Source organism: Scyliorhinus torazame, chromosome 6 (assembly GCF_047496885.1).
Source record: "Scyliorhinus torazame isolate Kashiwa2021f chromosome 6, sScyTor2.1, whole genome shotgun sequence".
NCBI lineage: Eukaryota > Metazoa > Chordata > Chondrichthyes > Carcharhiniformes > Scyliorhinidae > Scyliorhinus > Scyliorhinus torazame.
This window is the reverse complement of record NC_092712.1, coordinates 14,607,409-14,627,616: the sequence shown is the minus strand read 5'-3', so window position 1 is coordinate 14,627,616 and position 20,208 is coordinate 14,607,409. Positions and strand designations below refer to the sequence as shown.

Below are 20,208 nucleotides of genomic sequence, written 5' to 3'. Positions count from 1 at the left end.
TATTCAACGCCTAGTCCTAACGGATAACACCGGAAAGGAAAATACTGCAAACGCTGGAAGTCTAGAAACACAAACAAAATGAAATGTTGGAAATCCTCAGCAGGTCAGTCAGCATCCGTTGGGAGACACAAAAGAGAGTAAACATTTCAGATTGGTGACCAATGGTCGGGAACATCAAACTCTTTCCTTTCTCCACAATGCAGTTGGACCTGATGAGCTTTTCCCAACATTTCCTGTTTCCCTGGCGTTATCCAGCTGGGTCAGCTTTAGATACAGCATGAGATATATGTGGAGTTCTGCACTCACTCACTTCACTTCCTCATGGAGCATCTGTCGCAAAATATATTTTGTATTTACAGCCATGTTAGATATTTACAACAGTAACAAGTTAGTAAAATATAGATGATGCCATTGAGAAACTTTTAACTCCAGCCCTGAATAAATGGCTGTTTGTAATCGGCTCTTGCAAAATCCAACACAAAACATCTACAGTTAGATGCGGTTCTGTGATTGGACAGCACTTGACGAACAATCCTGAGTGTGCTAACAACCAGTTTAAGTTAATCAGTCAAACTCATAACATGGCTTATTTACGCTTGCGAGAAGCGGCATACATTCATACTGCAAACAAAAGGAATATGTTCAAGCCTTGCATTCTTTTTGAATTACCCGAGAGTTTGGGAAGCCTCTAATTCCCTTTTACGTTTTCCATGGCAACCTGACGGCCAATCAGAGTCGGCATGCCAACCAATCAACGTGCTTTTCCCATGAAGTATAAATTGCAGTGATCCTTTGAAGTTTAGCATTCTTGCGTTTGTCCTGATGAGTTGAAGACAAAAAACTTTGGCAACATTTCTCTTTTCAGCAAGATTCAAATGACACACCCGTTTGATGGCGCTGAAGAAATGGCCTTGATAAATATCCACTTCACAACAAGATTGACTGTTTATCAACTTGATCACTGCGGAACTGGATAGTCCCAGAGCTACTTAGAATGTGACATGAGCAACTGTTTGAGGGTAAATAATGTAGGATGGCAGGGTAGAGAGAGAGAGTGTAATAATCTTTATTGTCACAAGAAAGCTTACTTTAACACCACAATGAAGTTACTGTGAAAAGCCATAGTCGCCACATTCCGGCGCCTGTTCGGGTACACTGAGGGAGAATTCAGAATGTCCAATTCACCTAACAGCACGTCTTTCGGGACTTGTGGGAGGAAACCGGAGGAAACCCACACAGACACAGGGAGAACGTTCAGACTCCGCACATACAGTGACCCAAGCCGGGAATAGAACCTGGGACCCTGCCGCTGTGAAGCAACAGTGCTAACCACTGTGCTACGGTGCTGCCCACGTGTGATTTACCCGTGAGAAAGTCGGCGGGACAGCTCGCAGTTTAAGATAATTAAGTCTTTGATGAAGAGGGACAGAGAGTCTGGCCAAGAAAAATCTGATTGTTTCTTCATCCAGAAACCTTACAACAATCTGTCAACCAACAGGTGTTTTATAAAAATAATGGAACAAACAGCTGAGGACAGTGAGAGAGCCAGTCACCTGACCGAGCGTCGCCCAATAGAAATTGGCACACTGACCGTACCTTTTGTTATGGCGACACCGACAATCACAGACAATCCAGGTAAATGCTCTCTACCCTGTGTCTATTCATTCAGACATCTCAGGATTCAGTAACCAAGGGAGGGAAGGAGACACAACAATGAAAAATCACTCGCCCGATCACCGGTACAACAGCAAACACACTGAGAGATAAAAGTCCTCACACACAGACACACAATGTGAATGAATACTGAGATCACTGACCCAAACCTGGTGCCGACTCTTTATCACTGGCTAACCAGGTTATGTGGCTGGAGGTGAATGTTATCTGGCAGCTGCGATGGTCATTGTCACAGGGTGTGTGATGTGGCACTATTATACCCACTGGTGAGCCAGGTGTGGGCTTTACATTCAGTTGGAGGTGTGCCAAGTCCCCACATCACGCCCCGTCCCGGCTGCTGGGGAAAATGGCCAGCAGGGGGTCAGGCTGAAGGTCTCCGATCCGATATTGAGACTGCAGTCTCTGCACAGTTTCATCGCCCCATCAGTCTCCTCTCCCATTGGTTAATTCTGTCCAGACTGCCTGGGTTCAGTGCATTCTCCCCCCTCCCTCCACACTGCCAGGTTGGGTTTGTATGGTTGGGGAGGTGTTGGTCAGTGACAATTCTGACAGAGCGGGTGACATCGCTGGCCATTAACAAGACAACGGCAACCTCCACTTCTATCTCCGGGACCCTGGAGAGGCGGGAGAGAACAGATCGTTAGATATCATTCGCAGAGAAACAGTCAGTGAGTTCCTGTCTGGGGGTGACCGGGGGGCAGTGGCTGGGGTGAGTCAGGGGCTGGAGGTGACCCAAGGGCAGTGGCTGGGAATGGCCCAGGGGAAGTAGCTGGGGGGTGAGTCAGGGGCAGTGGCTGGGAATGGCACAGGAGCAGTGGTTATAAATGGCCCAGGGGCAGTGGTTGTAAATGGCCCAGGGGCAGTGGTTTTAAATGGCCCAGGGGCAGTGGTTGTAAATGACCCAGGAACAGTGGTTATAAATGGCCCAGGGACAGTGGTTATAAATGACCCAGGGACAGTGGTTATAAATGACCCAGGGACAGTGGTTGTAAATGGCCCAGGGACAGTGGTTGTAAATGACCCAGGGACAGTGGTTGTAAATGACCCAGGAACAGTGGTTATAAATGACCCAGGGACAGTGGTTATAAATGACCCAGGGACAGTGGTTATAAATGACCCAGGGACAGTGGTTGTAAATGGCCCAGGGACAGTGGTTGTAAATGGCCCAGGGACAGTGGTTGTAAATGGCCCAGGGACAGTGGTTGTAAATGGCCCAGGGACAGTGGTTGTAAATGGCCCAGGGACAGTGGTTGTAAATGGCCCAGGGACAGTGGTTGTAAATGGCCCAGGGACAGTGGTTGTAAATGGCCCAGGGACAGTGGTTGTAAATGGCCCAGGGGCAGTGGTTGTAAATGGCCCAGGGGCAGTGGTTGTAAATGACCCAGGGGCAGTGGTTGTAAATGGCCCAGGGACAGTGGTTGTAAATGGCGATGGGGCAGTGGTTGTAAATGGCCCAGGGGCAGTGGTTGTAAATGGCCCAGGGGCAGTGGTTGTAAATGACCCAGGGGCAGTGGTTGTAAATGACCCAGGGGCAGTGGTTGTAAATGGCCCAGGGACAGTGGTTGAAAATGGCCTAGGGGCAGTGGTTGTAAATGGCCCAGGGACAGTGGCTGGGGGTGAGCCAGGGGCAGTGGTTGTAAATGGCCCAGGGACAGTGCTTATAAATGACCCAGGGGCAGTGGTTATAAATGGCCCAGGGACAGTGGTTGTAAATGGCCCAGGGACAGTGGTTGTAAATGACACAGGGACAGTGGTTATAAATGGCCCAGGGACAGTGGTTGTAAATGACACAGGAGCAGTGGTTATAAATGGCCCAGGGGCAGTGGTTGTAAATGGCCCAGGGACAGTGGTTGTAAATGACCCAGGGACAGTGGTTGTAAATGGCCCAGGGACAGTGGTTGTAAATGGCCCAGGGACAGTGGTTGTAAATGGCCCAGGGGCAGTTGTTGTAAATGGCCCAGGGACAGTGGCTGTAAATGGCGATGGGGCAGTGGTTGTAAATGGCCCAGGGGCAGTGGTTGTAAATGGCCCAGGGGCAGTGGTTGTAAATGGCGATGGGGCAGTGGTTGTAAATGGCCCAGGGACAGTGGTTGTAAATGGCCCAGGGACAGTGGTTGTAAATGGCCCAGGGGCAGTGGTTGTAAATGACCCAGGGGCAGTGGTTGTAAATGGCCCAGGGACAGTGGCTGTAAATGGCGATGGGGCAGTGGTTGTAAATGGCCCAGGGGCAGTGGTTGTAAATGGCCCAGGGGCAGTGGTTGTAAATGACCCAGGGGCAGTGGTTGTAAATGACCCAGGGGCAGTGGTTGTAAATGGCCCAGGGGCAGTGGTTGTAAATGGCCCAGGGGCAGTGGTTGTAAATGGCCCAGGGGCAGTGGCTGGGGGTGAGCCAGGGGCAGTGGTTGTAAATGGCCCAGGGACAGTGGTTGTAAATGACCCAGGGGCAGTGGTTGTAAATGACCCAGAGGCAGTGGTTGTAAATGACCCAGGGACACTGGTTGTAAATGGTCCAGGGACAGTGGTTGTAAATGGCCCAGGGGCAGTGGTTGTAAATGACCCAGGGGCAGTGGTTGTAAATGGCCCAGGGGCAGTGGTTGAAAATGGCCCAGGGGCAGTGGTTGTAAATGGCCCAGGGACAGTGGCTGGGGGTGAGCCAGGGGCAGTGGTTGTAAATGGCCCAGGGACAGTGGTTATAAATGACCCAGGGGCAGTGGTTATAAATGGCCCAGGGACAGTGGTTGTAAATGGCCCAGGGACAGTGGTTGTAAATGACACAGGGACAGTGGTTATAAATGGCCCAGGGACAGTGGTTGTAAATGACACAGGAGCAGTGGTTATAAATGGCCCAGGGGCAGTGGTTGTAAATGGCCCAGGGACAGTGGTTGTAAATGACCCAGGGACAGTGGTTGTAAATGGCCCAGGGACAGTGGTTGTAAATGGCCCAGGGACAGTGGTTGTAAATGGCCCAGGGACAGTGGTTGTAAATGGCCCAGGGACAGTGGCTGTAAATGGCGATGGGGCAGTGGTTGTAAATGGCCCAGGGGCAGTGGTTGTAAATGGCCCAGGGGCAGTGGTTGTAAATGGCGATGGGGCAGTGGTTGTAAATGGCCCAGGGACAGTGGTTGTAAATGGCCCAGGGACAGTGGTTGTAAACGGCCCAGGGGCAGTGGTTGTAAACGGCCCAGGGGCAGTGGTTGTAAATGACCCAGGGGCAGTGGTTGTAAATGGCCCAGGGACAGTGGCTATAAATGGCGATGGGGCAGTGGTTGTAAATGGCCCAGGGGCAGTGGTTGTAAATGGCCCAGGGGCAGTGGTTGTAAATGACCCAGGGGCAGTGGTTGTAAATGACCCAGGGGCAGTGGTTGTAAATGGCCCAGGGGCAGTGGTTGTAAATGGCCCAGGGGCAGTGGTTGTAAATGGCCCAGGGGCAGTGGCTGGGGGTGAGCCAGGGGCAGTGGTTGTAAATGGCCCAGGGACAGTGGTTGTAAATGACCCAGGGGCAGTGTTTGTAAGTGACCCAGAGGCAGTGGTTGTAAATGACCCAGAGGCAGTGGTTGTAAATGACCCAGAGGCAGTGGTTGTAAATGACCCAGGGACACTGGTTGTAAATGACCCAGGGACAGTGGTTGTAAATGACCCAGGGACAGTGGTTGTAAATGGCCCAGGGACAGTGGTTGTAAATGACCCAGGGACAGTGGTTATAAATGGCCCAGGGGCAGTGGCTGTAAATGGCCCAGGGGCAGTGGCTGTAAATGGCCCAGGGACAGTGGTTATAAATGGCCCAGGGGCAGTGGTTATAAATGGCCCAGGGGCAGTGGTTGTCAATGACCCAGGGACAGTGGTTGCCAATGACCCAGGGGCAGTGGTTATAAATGGCCCATTGACAGTGGTTGTAAATGGCCCAGGGACAGTGGTTGTAAATGGCCCAGGGACAGTGGTTGTAAATGGCCCAGGGGCAGTGGTTGTCAATGACCCAGGGACAGTGGTTGTAAATGACCCAGGGACAGTGGTTGTAAATGACCCAGGGGCAGTGGTTCTACATGACCCAGAGGCAGTGGTTGTAAATGGCCCAGGGACAGTGGTTGTAAATGGCCCAGGGGCAATGGTTGTAAATGGCCCAGGGGCAGTGGTTGTAAATGGCCCAGGGGCAGTGGTTGTAAATGACCCAGGGGCAGTGGTTGTAAATGACCCAGGGGCAGTGGTTGTAAATGGCCCAGGGGCAGTGGTTGTAAATGGCCCAGGGGCAGTGGTTATAAATGACCCAGGGACAGTGGTTGTAAATGACCCAGGGGCAGTGGTTGTAAATGGCCCAGGGACAGTGTTTGTTAATGACCCAGAGGCAGTGGTTGTAAATGACCCAGAGGCAGTGGTTGTAAATGACCCAGGGACACTGGTTGTAAATGGTCCAGGGACAGTGGTTATAAATGGCCCAGGGGCAGTGGTTGTAAATGACCCAGGGACAGTGGTTGTAAATGGCCCAGGGGCAGTGATTATAAATGACCCAGGGACAGTGGTTATAAATGGCCCAGGGGCAGTGGTTGTAAATGACCCAGGGGCAGTGGTTGTAAATGACCCAGGGGCAGTGGTTGTAAATGGCCCAGGGGCAGTGGTTGTAAATGGCCCAGGGGCAGTGGTTATAAATGACCCAGGGACAGTGGTTGTAAATGACCCAGGGGCAGTGGTTGTAAATGGCCCAGGGGCAGTGGTTGTAAATGGCCCAGGGGCAGTGGTTATAAATGACCCAGGGACAGTGGTTGTAAATGACCCAGGGGCAGTGGTTGTAAATGGCCCAGGGACAGTGTTTGTTAATGACCCAGAGGCAGTGGTTGTAAATGACCCAGAGGCAGTGGTTGTAAATGACCCAGGGACACTGGTTGTAAATGGCCCAGGGGCAGTGGTTGTAAATGACCCAGGGACAGTGGTTGTAAATGGCCCAGGGGCAGTGATTATAAATGACCCAGGAACAGTGGTTATAAATGACCCAGGGACAGTGGTTATAAATGACCCAGGGACAGTGGTTGTAAATGGCCCAGGGGCAGTGGTTGTCAATGACCCAGGGACAGTGGTTGTAAATGGCCCAGGGACAGTGGTTGTAAATGGCCCAGGGACAGTGGTTGTAAATGGCCCAGGGACAGTGGTTGTAAATGGCCCAGGGGCAGTGGTTGTAAATGGCCCAGGGGCAGTGGTTGTAAATGGCCCAGGGACATTGGTTATAAATGGCCCAGGGACAGTGGTTGTAAATGACCCAGGGGCAGTGGTTGTAAATGGCCCAGGGACAGTGGTTGTAAATGACCCAGGGACAGTGGTTGTAAATGGCCCAGGGACAGTGGTTGTAAATGGCCCAGGGACAGTGGTTGTAAATGGCCCAGGGGCAGTGGTTGTAAATGACCCAGGGGCAGTGGTTGTAAATGGCCCAGGGACAGTGGTTGTAAATGGCGATGGGGCAGTGGTTGTAAATGGCCCAGGGGCAGTGGTTGTAAATGGCCCAGGGGCAGTGGTTGTAAATGGCCCAGGGGCAGTGGTTGTAAATGGCCCAGGGGCAGTGGTTGTAAATGGCCCAGGGGCAGTGGTTGTAAATGGCCCAGGGGCAGTGGTTGTAAATGGCCCAGGGGCAGTGGTTGTAAATGGCCCAGGGACAGTGGTTGTAAATGACCCAGGGGCAGTGGTTATAAATGGCCCAGGGACAGTGGTTATAAATGACCCAGGGACAGTGGTTATAAATGGCCCAGGGACAGTGGTTGTAAATGGCCCAGGGACAGTGGTTATAAATGGCCCAGGGGCAGTGGTTGTAAATGGCCCAGGGACAGTGGTTGTAAATGACCCAGGGACAGTGGTTATAAATGACCCAGAGGCAGTGGTTATAAATGACCCAGAGGCAGTGGTTATAAATGACCCAGAGGCAGTGGTTATAAATGACCCAGGGACAGTGGTTATAAATGACCCAGGGGCAGTGGTTATAAATGGCCCAGGGACAGTGGTTGTAAATGACCCAGAGGCAGTGGTTATAAATGACCCAGGGACAGTGGTTATAAATGGCCCAGGGACAGTGGTTATAAATGGCCCAGGGGCAGTGGTTATAAATGGCCCAGGGGCAGTGGTTGTAAATGGCCCAGGGACAGTGGTTGTAAATGACCCAGGGACAGTGGTTGTAAATGGCCCAGGGGCAGTGGTTGTAAATGGCCCAGGGACAGTGGTTGTAAATGACCCAGGGGCAGTGGTTGTAAATGACCCAGGGGCAGTGGTTGTAAATGGCCCAGGGGCAGTGGTTGTAAATGGCCCAGGGGCAGTGGTTGTAAATGGCCCAGGGGCAGTGGCTGGGGGTGAGCCAGGGGCAGTGGTTGTAAATGGCCCAGGGACAGTGGTTGTAAATGACCCAGGGGCAGTGGTTGTAAATGGCCCAGGGACAGTGTTTGTAAATGACCCAGAGGCAGTGGTTGTAAATGACCCAGAGGCAGTGGTTGTAAATGACCCAGGGACACTGGTTGTAAATGGTCCAGGGACAGTGGTTGTAAATGGCCCAGGGACAGTGGTTGTAAATGACCCAGAGGCAGTGGTTGTAAATGACCCAGGGACACTGGTTGTAAAGGGCCCAGGGACAGTGGTTGTAAATGGCCCAGGGACAGTGGTTGTAAATGACCCAGGGACAGTGGTTGCCAATGACCCAGGGGCAGTGGTTGTAAATGGCCCAGGGACAGTGGTTGTAAATGGCCCAGGGGCAGTGGTTATAAATGGCCCAGGGACAGTGGTTGTAAATGACCCAGGGACAGTGGTTGTAAATGACCCAGGGGCAGTGGTTGTAAATGATCCAGGGACACTGGTTGTAAAGGGCCCAGGGACAGTGGTTGTAAATGGCCCAGGGACAGTGGTTGTAAATGGCCCAGGGACAGTGGTTGTCAATGACCCAGGGACAGTGGTTGTAAATGACCCAGGGACAGTGGTTGTAAATGACCCAGGGACAGTGGTTGTAAATGACCCAGGGACAGTGGTTGTAAATGACCCAGGGGCAGTGGTTCTACATGACCCAGAGGCAGTGGTTGTAAATGGCCCAGGGACAGTGGTTGTAAATGGCCCAGGGACACTGGTTGTAAATGGTCCAGGGACAGTGATTATAAATGACCCAGGGACAGTGATTATAAATGACCCAGGGACAGTGGTTGAAAATGACCCAGGGACAGTGGTTGTAAATGACCCAGGGGCAGTGGTTGTAAATGGCCCAGGGGCAGTGGTTGTAAATGGCCCAGGGGCAGTGGTTGTAAATGGCCCAGGGACAGTGGCTGTAAATGGCCCAGGGACAGTGGTTGTAAATGACCCAGGGACAGTGGTTGTAAGTGACCCAGGGGCAGTGGCTGTAAATGGCCCAGGGGCAGTGGTTGTAAGTGACCCAGGGGCAGTGGCTGTAAATGGCCCAGGGGCAGTGGCTGTAAATGGCCCAGGGACAGTGGTTGTAAATGGCCCAGGGACAGTGGCTGTAAATGGCCCAGGGACAGACACAGGAGAATGAGAAACCCGCTGCCCTCGCCACTGCCGCCAGGCTCCTGCAATCAGTTGGCTGAAGCGTCAGACATGAACAATGGGGGCCCTGGTACCCACAGTGTTCCGTGCCCCAGTAAGCTCTCTCTCCCCTGTTGCATTGCCCCCCGTTACAGCCCAGCTGTTTGTTGTGACAGATCAGAAACAGAAGCAAATTCACCCCCCCTCACCTTGCGGGATTTATCCTTTGGGATTGCTCACAGGGATGTTCCCGACAACAATCTCTCATTCTGGGAGACGGTAGGACAGTCCAGGAGGATTCATGGAGCTCCATTAGAATGGGTGGGATGTCTTCTGAGGATAGGTTGGACAGGGTACGCTTCTACTTACTGCAGCTAAGAAGAGTAAGAGGCCAATTGATTGAATTAGGCAAGATCCTGAGGGGTGTTGACAGGGTGGGTGTGGAGAGGGTGTTTCCTCTTGTGGGAGAATCTGGAACTCGGGGGTCACGGTTTAAAAATAAGGGGTTGCCCATTTAAACGGAGATTAGGCGAAGTTTTTCACTCTGAGAGTCGAGAGGAACTCTCGTCCTCGAAAGGCAGTGGAAGCAGAATCTTTGAATATATATAAGACCGAGCTAGAGAGATTCTCGATAAATAAGGGGTCGGGGGTGTTTGGTGGGAATGTGGAGCCTCGAGTCTGCTCCACCTGGGGGATGTGGGAAGCTGTGTTGCTTGATTTCCAAGACTGATCCCTGTTTCCCAGTCATTCCCTCTCTCATTAAAACTGCGGAACTGCTCCCCTTGCTTACCCACACCTCAGATCACCCCTCCCCCCAGTATTTCATCTTCCCGACTTCCCTCTTCTCCCTCACTCCTTTCCAATTGTATTGCGAATGTCCCACACAAATCAGAAACACAAAACCAAACAACAGGCCGATTGTTAGCCAGCTTACCCCAGGACCCCAGCGGTATCCCTTGGTAACCCAGCAGATCTCCGTGTGACAGACCGGGCACCGTAACCAATCACAACCATCCTTCTTCTGCACTATTATCTTACACTTGGGGCAGTGCATCGCCTCTCCGTTCTGAACCATTGTCTGCAAAGGGAGAACTTTCACTGTTATTGACACAAATATACATTTAGAAACAACTTGACGGCCCCTCTTCTCCAAGTTGCTGCCTTAAGGAGTTGAGCTTGTCTGTGGTTCACTGCTAAAATTGACTCACATTCACACATGGGGGCCCATTCTCTGCAAACGAAAGGAATATGTTCAAGCCTCGCACCTCTTTTGAATTACCCAGAAGTCTATAGTGCCTTGTTGGTTTCTCCATGGCAACACCTCTGCCAATCAGAGTCAACTAGGAAACAAATCAGAATACCTGCAGTCTAGGTTGCGGTGAGTTTGAAATTTGGTATTCTTGTGTTTGTCCTGATGATGCAAAAGCTTCAGCAACAAGGCTCTCTTTTCAGTAAATATTCAATGCCTTATATAGAATTTCTGACGGGGACTTTCCGACAGGGAATTTCTTTTTCTGTAATATTGCTTGACCTTCTCCCCTTCCTCAGACCAAAACGCGATGAGAAACAGGAACAGGACCCCTCGAACCTACACTGCCAGTCAATAAGATCTTGCGTGAACTTGTACATTAATGCTCCTTTCCTGCCTAATCCCCATATCCCTCGGTCCCATTCCTGTCTAGAAATCAACTTATCTCTGCCTTGAATATTCTCAATGACTCAGCACCTACAGTTCGCTGGGGTAGAGAAGTGAAAAGATTCACATCTCAGCCAGTGATGGTTGACCCCTTATTCGGAGACTGTGACCCCCCCCCCCCCCCCCCCATGTTCCCATAAGAGGAAGCAGCCACTCAGTCAAACCCCCTGACAGTTCTGTACATTTCAATGCGATTATTATTCATACTCCACAGGTATCTTACACTCAGCGTCTCATCACAGGACAACCCTCTTATCCCAGGAACCAACCCAGTGAACCTTTGCTCCCGGGCTTTCTTAGATCAGCAGACTGAAACGGCACACAGCACTCCAGGTGTATTCTCAGCAAAGTCCCAATGGTCTGTTGCTCAAACTCTCATCTATGTTTTCATTAGCTCTAGACTTGACTATTGCAACGGTCCCCTTGGCTGGCTGTCTATCTTTCGGCCTCGATAAACCTGAACTCATCCAAACCTCTGCTGCCCCTGTCCGAGCCTGCACCAGGTTCTGTTCTCATTGGCTGACATCAGCACCTGGTGAAGCAAGGCCTCAATGTTAAAATTCTCATCTTTGCTTTGACATCCCACCATGGACTCCCCTCCTGCCTATTCCTGTAATCTCCTCCGAACCCCATAGCCCTCCGAGACCTTGGTACTCCTCCAATTCTGGCCTCTAGCCCACCACCACCGCCTTCAGCTGCCTGGGCCTTAGTGCTGGAATTCCTTCCCTAAACCTCTCCGTTGCTCTCGCCACCTTCACACACTCCCTTAAACGTTTGGTGCAGTTTTTGGCCACCAGCCCAATATCTCCTGGTTTGTCTCAGTGTTTGATAACATTCCTGCGATGCACTCTGGGATATCTTACTACATTAAAGGTGCTATATGAATGCACATTGTCATTGAACCTTGATCCATAACAGGAAAGGGGGTAGAAGAAGCGAATGGGGAGAGGGGGAGGGACGGAAGCAGCGAATGGGGAGAGGGGGAGGGACAGAAGCAGCGAATGGGGAGAGGGGGAGGGACAGAAGCAGCGAATGGGGACGGGGGGACAGAAGTAGCGAATGGGGAGAAGGGGGAGGGACAAAAGCAGCGAATGGGGAGAGGGGGAGGGGCAGAAGCAGCGAATGAGGAGGGGGGAGGGACAGAAGCAGCGAATGCGGAGAGGAGGAGGGGCAGAAGCAGCGAATGGGGAGGGGGACACAGAAGCAGCGAATGGGGAGAGGGGGAGGGACAGAAGCAGCGAATGGGGAGAGAGGGAGGGGCAGAAACAGCGAATGGGGAGTGGGGGAGGGACAGAAGCAGCGAATGGGGAGAGGGGGTGGGGCAGAAGCAGCGAATGGGGAGAGGGGAGGGGCAGAAGCAGCGAATGGGGAGAGGGGGAGGGGCAGAAGCAGCGAATGGGGAGGGGGAGGGGCAGAAGCAGCGAATGGGGAGAGGGGGAGGGGCAGAAGCAGCGAATGGGGAGAGGGGGAGGGGCAGAAGCAGCGAATGGAGGGGGGGGGACAGAAGCAGTGAATGGGGATGGGGGGGGTCAGAAGCAGCGAATCTCTGGTTGGCAATCAGTAGCTAGTGGTGTCACTCAGGGATCAGTGTTGGGCCCACAACTGTTCACAATTTACATTGATGATTTGGAGTTGGGGACCAAGGGCAATGTGTCCAAGTTTGCAGATGACACATATTAAAACATGCCGCTGTGCAGAGAGACAAGGGTGTGCTAGAGCATGAGTCGCAAAAAGTTGGTTTACAGGTGATTAAGAAGGCAAATGGAATTTTGTCCTTCATTGCTAGAGGGATGCAGTTTAAGACTAGGGAGGTTCTGCTGCAATTGTATAAGGTGTTAGTGAGGCCACAAGAGTATTGTGTTCAGTTTTGGTCTCCTTACTTGAGAAAGGACGTACTGGCATTGGAGGGTGTGCAGAGGAGATTCACTAGGTTAACCCCAGAGCTGAAGGGGTTGGATTACAAGGAGAGGTTGAGTAGACTGGGACTGTACTCGTTGGAATTTAGAAGGATGAGGGGGGATCTTAGAAACATATAAGATTATGAAGGGAATAGATAGGATAGATGCGGGCAGGTTGTTTCCCTGGCGGGTGAAAGCAGAACTAGGGGGCATAGCCTCAAAATAAGGGGAAGTAGATTTAGGACTGAGTTTATGAGGAACTTCTTCACCCAAAGGGTTGTGAATCTATGGAATTCCTTGCCCAGTGAAGAAGTAGAGGCCCCTTCATTAAATGTTTTTAAGATAAAGATAGATAGTTTTTTGAAGAATAAAGGGATTAAGGGTTATGGTGTTCGGGCCGGAAAGTGGAGCTGAGTCCACAAAAGATCAGCCATGATCTCATTGAATGGTGGAGCAGGCTCGAGGGGCCAGATGGCCTACTCCTGCTCCTAGTTCTTATGTAAACTTATGTTATGAATGGGGACGTGGATGGGGGGGGGACAGAAGCAGCGAATGGGAAGAGGGGGAGGGACAGAAGTAGCGAATGGGGAGGGGGAGGGACAGAAGCAGCGAATGGGGAGAGGGGGAGGGGCAGAAGCAGCAAATGGAGAGAGGGGGAGGGACAGAAGCAGCGAATGGGGAGAGGGGGAGGGACAGAAGCAGCGAATGGGGAGAGGGGAGGGACAGAAGCAGGGAATGGGGAGAGGGGGAGGGACAGAAGCAGCGAATGGGGAGAGGGGGAGGGACAGAAGCAGCGAATGGGGGGAGGGACAGAAGCAGCGAATGGGGGGAGGGACAGAAGTAGCGAATGGGGAGGGGGGAGGGACAGAATCAGGGAATGGGGAGAGGAGGGGGGACAGAAGCAGCGAATGGGGGAGGGACAGAACTAGCGAATGGGGAGAGGGGGAGGGGCAGAAGCAGCGAATGGGGAGAGGGGAAGGGACAGAAGTAGTGAATGGGGAGAGGGGGAGGGACAGAAGCAGCGAATGGGGACGGGGGGACAGAAGCAGCGAATGGGGAGAGGGGGAGGGACAAAAGCAGCGAATGGGGAGAGGGGGAGGGGCAGAAGCAGCGAATGGGGAGGGGGGAGGGGCAGAAGCAGCGAATGAGGAGGGGGGAGGGACAGAAGCAGCGAATGCAGAGAGGGGGAGGGGCAGAATCAGCGAATGGGGAGGGGGACACAGAAGCAGCGAATGGGAGAGGGGGAGGGACAGAAGCAGCGAATGGGGAGAGGGGGAGGGACAGAAGCAGCGAATGGGGAGAGGGGGAGGGACAGAAGCAGTGAATGGGGAGGGGGGAGGGACAGAAGCGGCGAATGGGGAGGGGGGGAGGGACAGAAGCAGCGAATGGGGAGAGGGGGAGGGACAGAAGCAGCGAATGGGGAGATGGGGAGGGACAGAAGCAGCGAATGGGGAGATGGGGAGGGACAGAAGCAGCGAATGGGGAGATGGGGAGGGACAGAAGGTTAAACTCCCTCATCTCTTTCGTCGCCCCTTTCTCCTTCCTGAACATTTCCTTTGGAATTCTCCATCAAACACAAACCTTCCCAGGGATTAAATCCTGTCCTGTATCGGGAAAGGCCACGTTAACTCTAAATGCTCTCTCACACTCCCCCCTCTTCACTAACTCTGATCACCGCCCCATTCTCCATCCGCTGATTCAATGGCAGGTTTACCGTCAGCATCTGAGTTGTGCGCCGAGCAGCGGAATCGTTCAGCGCCCGGCTACGCAAGTCATCTTGATACTGTTTGCAGTTCATTCCTTGGTGAATTTCCTGTGACGGGGAAGAGAAGGAAGAGGCAGGGTGAAACAGAGGATGCTGGTCAGCGAGGCTGAGGTAGTGGATGGTGAGAGGGGCATTGGGGGCTGAGGGGGGGGGGGGGGTTATACACCGTCCCGTCAATGAGGCCGGCTTGCCTGCTCAGCAAGTTCAAGCTGACCGACTTCACTCAGTGAGTCGCAGGACTGGACCATCCTGGGCTCAGAGAGGGAGACAACATCCCAATAACATGGATGTGGGACTGGCTGCATTTCCCAGCCGCTCGACATTCCGCCCAGTGACAGAGCAACCACCCCTCCCACCTGCTGGATCTGGAGCCACATGGAGGCCAGGCCGGGTAAGGACGGCAGATTTCCTTCCCGAAAGGACATTAGTGACCCAGATGGGTTTTTACAACAATTGCTGGTAGTTTCATGCTCGCTATTACGGAGACCAGTTTTAAATTCCACATTTATAAATTGAATTTAAATTCCACCAGCTCCTGCAGCGGGATTAGAATCCAGGTCCCAGAACGTCACCCTGGGCCTCGCCTGCTACTACGATGACATCACACACACTACACCACCATTTCCCCATGATGTCCCAGTCCGTCTAATCCCACTCTCCCTCTTACTCCCTGGAATATTAAAAAGTTATGCAATCTTTTATATCCACCTGAGAGGGCAGATCCAGTCTTAGTTTAAAACCACATCCAGACCCCCCTTCAGTACTGACCCTCTGACAGTGCAGCACTCCCTCAGTACTGACCCTCTGACAGGGCAGCACTCCCTCAGTACTGACCCTCTGACAGTGCAGCACTCCCTCAGTACTGACCCTCTGACAGTGCAGCACTCCCTCAGTACTGACCCTCTGACAGTGCGGCACTCCCTCAGTACTGACCCTCTGGCAGTGCAGCACTCCCTCAGTACTGACCCTCTGACAGTGCAGCACTCCCTCAGTACTGACCCTCTTACAGTGCAGCACTCCTTCAGTACTGACCCTCTGACAGTGCAGCACTCCCTCAGTACTGACCCTCTGACAGTGCAGCACTCCCTCAGTACTGACCCTCTGACAGTGCAACACTCCCTCGGTACTGACCCTCTGACAGTGAAGCACTCCCTCAGTACTGACCCTCTGACAGTGCAGCTCTCCCTCAGTACTGACCCTCTGACAGTGCAGCACTCCCTCCGTACTGATCCTCTGACAGTGCAGCACTCCCTCAGTACTGACCCTCTGACAGTGTAGCACTCCCTCAGTACTGACCCTCTGACAGTGTAGCACTCCCTCAGTACTGACCCTCTGACTGTGCTGCGCTCCCTCAGTACTGACCCTCTGACAGTGTGGCACTCCCTCAGTACTGACCCTCTGACAGTGCGGCACTCCCTCAGTACTGACCCTCTGACAGTGCGGCACTCCCTCAGTACTGACCCTCTGACAATGCAGCACTCCCTCAGTACTGACCCTCTGACAGTGTGGCACTCCCTCAGTACTGACTCTCTGACAGTGCGGCACTCCCTCAGTACTGACCCTCTGACAGTGCAGCGCTCCCTGAGTACTGACCCTCTGACAGTGCAGCGCTCCCTCAGTACTGACCCTCTGACAGTGCGGCACTCCCCCAGTACTGACACTCTGACAGTGCAGCTCTCCCTCAGTACTGACCCTCTGACAGTGCAGCACTCCCCCAGTACTGACACTCTGACAGTGCAGCACTCCCTCAGTACTGACCCTCTGACAGTGCGGCACTCCCTCAGTACTGACTCTCTGACAGTGCGGCACTCCCTTAGTAGTGACCCACTGACAGTGCAGCACTCCCTCAGTACTGACCCTCTGACAGTGCAGCACTCCCTCAGTACTGACCCTCTGACAGTGCGGCACTCCCTCAGTACTGACCCTCTGACAGTGCGGCACTCCCTCAGTACTGACCCTCTGACAGTGCAGCACTCCCTCAGTACTGACCCACTGACAGGGCAGCACTCCCTCAGTACTGACCCTCTGACAGTGCAGCACTCCCTCAGTACTGACCCTCTGACAGTGCAGCACTCCCTCAGTACTGACCCTCTGACAGTGTGGCACTCCCTCAGTACTGACCCTCTGACAGTGCTGTGCTTTGGGTTTAATGGTGCTCTAAGCTAACCCGGTTGATCTTTACCTTACAGAGCAGGCAGTTAAGCTTTGAGCAGATTGGGCAGCGGAATTCATTGACCGTGTCCTCGTAGATACACCAGCCCCTGCAGTCTGCCGTTTTGCAGTGGTAGCTGTTCTCACTGCTGCTCTCTGCCACACTCATGCCGCGATCCAGGAATTTATCATAGTCTTCGAGCGAAACCAGCTGGAATGACAAGTCCAAGAGCAACGTTTAGAACCGTGAATTCCCGTGTCCCACCTTGTACCCTTCACAACTCTCACCTCCATCGACCCCTTTTACAACTGAGATGGGAGCAGCGCACAGTCAGTCTCTATTTCCACTGCTCCTCAGTCACAACTTATGTTTAAATAATGTCTCCAGCTTGCTACATGACCAGATAGCTGCTTTACATATTAATCTAAGAATGAGCACTCAAGGCCCAGGTTTAGCTCAGTGGGCCGGACAGCTGGTTGGTGATGCGGAGCGAGGCCAGCAGCGTGGGTTCAATCCCCGTACCGGCTGAGGTTATTCATGAAGGCCCCGCCTCACTTCCGGGTGCGGTGATGACCAGCTAAGTCGCACGTTTCGGCAGCTCCCGGTGGAAAGGAATTTTTGGCTCTTGATAGGAGCCCCAACGGCAATTTTAACGGCTGAAAACACCGTGCGGTAAACCAGAAGGGTGTTCCCCCTGGACACGGATGGAAAAAGGAGAGGAAAGTGGCCGGATTGCGGTGGATCCTCTAGAGCAGCGGCAAGGAAGGCAAGCACAAAGCAAGATGGCGTCGGAAGGAGACAGTTTAATATGGGGCCCTGACCAACAAGAGTTCCTGCGGCGTTGCGTGGAAGAACTTAAAAAGGAGATGAAGAAGGAGCTGTTGGCCCCGATATTACAGGCGATTGAAGGGCTAAAGGAGGAGCAAAAGACCCAGGAACAGGAGCTTCGGGTCGTGAAGGCAAAGGCTGCTGAGAATGAGGACGACATACAGGGCCTGGTGGTGAAGACAGAGATGCACGAGGCACAGCACAAAAGGTGTGCGGAAAGGCTGGAGGTGCTGGAGAATAATGCGAGGAGGAAGAATTTAAGGATTCTTGGTCTTCCCGAAGGTGCAGAAGGGGTGGACGTCGGGGCATATGTGAGCACGATGCTGCACTCGTTAATGGGATCGGAGGCCCCGACGGGTCCGCTGGAGGTGGAGGGAGCCTATCGAGTTATGGCGCGAAGACCGAGGGCTGGAGAAATTCCTCGAGCCGTAGTGGTGAGATTTCTCCGATATAAGGACAGAGAGATGGTCCTCAGATGGGCAAAGAAAACTCGGAGCAGTAGGTGGGAGAACGCGGTGATCCGCATTTATCAAGATTGGAGTGCGGAGGTGGCGAGAAGGAGGGCAAGCTTTAATCGGGCCAAGGCGGTGCTGCACAAAAGGAAGGTTAAATTTGGAATGCTGCAGCCGGCAAGACTGTGGGTCACACATCAAGGGAAACACCACTACTTTGAAACGGCAGAAGAGGCGTGGACATTTATTGTCGAGGAGAAACTGGAATAAGCGGGCTAGAAAAAGAACGTTTGGGACAAAGTGGTGGGGCGAATATGTGGGGTGAAGAGGGGGGGGGGAAAAGGGGGAAGAGATGATTTCCCAAGTTGTTAATCCTGCGACCCTGTAACTTTTCTCTCTTCCCCATGCCGTGGGGGAGGGGGGGGAGGGAGGATGAGGAGCTGGGGGCGCCGGCCATTGGGGACGGGGCCAAATGGGAAGCGCGGGCTTTGTTCCCGCGCTATGGTAATCATGGCGGGAACAGGGAAGCAGGAAGGAGGGGGCCTCGCACAGTGGGAGCCGAGGTCACGGGGGGAAGCCGAGGTCGGCCAGAGTTTGCTGACTTCTGGGAGCAACATGGGGGGTGCAATTACGCTAGTGAGGGATCTAGCGGGGGGTGGGGGGTGGGGGGTGGGGGGGGGGTTAACTGGGTTGCTGCTGCTGGGGAGAAGGGGAGCTGGTATGGGGTGGGGTGGTAGGGGCGGGAGGGCGCCGTTGGGGCGAGATACGGCTACGTGGGAACCGGGTGAGGAGCTGGATTGAAAAAGGAGATGGCTAGTCGACAAGGGGGCGGGGGGGGGGGGGGGGGGGGTAAAGAGCCCCCCAACCCGGCTGATCACGTGGAATGTGAGAGGGCTGAACGGGCCGATAAAGAGGGCACGAGTACTCGCACACCTTAAGAAACTTAAGGCAGATGAGGTTATGCTGCAGGAGACGCATCTGAAACTGATAGACCAGGTCAGACTACGCAAAGGATGGGTGGGGCAGGTGTTTCATTCGGGGCTAGACGCAAAAAACAGGGGGGTGGCTATACTAGTGGGGAAGCGGGTAATGTTTGAGGCAAAGACCATAGTGGCGGATAGTGGGGGCAGATACGTGATGGTGAGTGGCAAATTACAAGGGGAGGCGGTGGTCTGAGTGAACGTATATGCCCCGAACTGGGATGATGCCAACTTTATGAGGCGTATGTTAGGACGTATCCCGGACCTAGAGGTGGAGAAGTTGGTAATGGGTGGAGATTTTAACACGGTGCTGGAACCAGGGCTGGACAGATCGAGGTCCAGGACCGGAAGGAGGCCGGCTGCAGCTAGGGTGCTTAAGGACTTTATGGAGCAGATGGGAGGAGTAGACCCCTGGAGATTTAGTAGACCTAGGAGTAAGGAGTTTTCGTTTTTCTGCTATGTCCACAAAGTTTATTCACGGATAGACTTTTTTGTTTTGGGAAGGGCACTGATCCCGAAGGTGACGTGGACGGAGTACACGGCTATAGCTATTTCGGATCACGCTCCACATTGGGTGGACCTGGAGATAGGGGAGGAAAAAGAACAGCGTCCACCCTGGAGAATGGACATGGGACTAATGGCAGATGAGGGGGTGTGTTTAAGGGTGAGGGGGTGTACTGAAAGGTACTTGGGACTCAATAATAATGGGGAGGTCCAGGTGGGAGTGATCTGGGAGGCGCTGAAGGCAGTGGTTAGAGGGGAGCTGATATCTATTAGGGCACATAAAGGAAAGCAGGAGGGTAGGGAAAGGGAGCAGTTGTTGAAAGAACTTCTGAGGGTGGACAGACAATATGCGGAGGCACCGGAGGAGGGACTGTACAGGGAAAGGCAAAGGCTACATGTAGAATTTGACTTGTTGACTACGGGTAATGCAGAGGCACAATGGAGGAAGGCACAGAGTGTACAGTACGAATATGGGGAGAAGGCGAGCAGGTTGCTGGCCCACCAACTGAGGAAAAGGGGAGCAGCAAGGCAGATAGGGGGGGTGAGAGATGAGGAGTAAGAGATGGAGCGGGGAGCGGAGAGAGTGAATGGAGTGTTCAAGGCATTTTATGAAAGATTATATGAAGCTCAGCCCCCAGATGGGAAGGAGAGAATGATGTGCTTTCTGGATCAGCTGGAATTCCCTAAGGTGGAGGAGCAGGAGAGGGCGGGACTGGGAGCACAGATTGAGACGGAGGAAGTAGTGAAAGGGATTGGGAGCATGCAGGC

The 20,208-nt window shown here is 53.1% G+C and overlaps 1 protein-coding gene across 1 annotated transcript in view; it reads right to left on the bottom strand.

Moving 5' to 3' along the window:
- Window positions 1-1,050: 1,050 nt before the first annotated feature.
- The window catches only part of shrprbck1r (sharpin and rbck1 related), a 166,611-nt gene continuing 147,453 nt past the window's right edge, over window positions 1,051-20,208 (bottom strand). The window contains exons 11-14 of the mRNA XM_072507947.1: window positions 16,707-16,886; window positions 14,474-14,572; window positions 10,100-10,243; window positions 1,051-2,288 (exon numbers count right to left, since the gene is read on the bottom strand). Of these exons, the coding sequence (XP_072364048.1) occupies window positions 2,208-2,288; window positions 10,100-10,243; window positions 14,474-14,572; window positions 16,707-16,886 (504 nt within the window). The 3' untranslated portion in view covers window positions 1,051-2,207. The remainder of the gene's footprint in view (window positions 2,289-10,099; window positions 10,244-14,473; window positions 14,573-16,706; window positions 16,887-20,208) is intronic.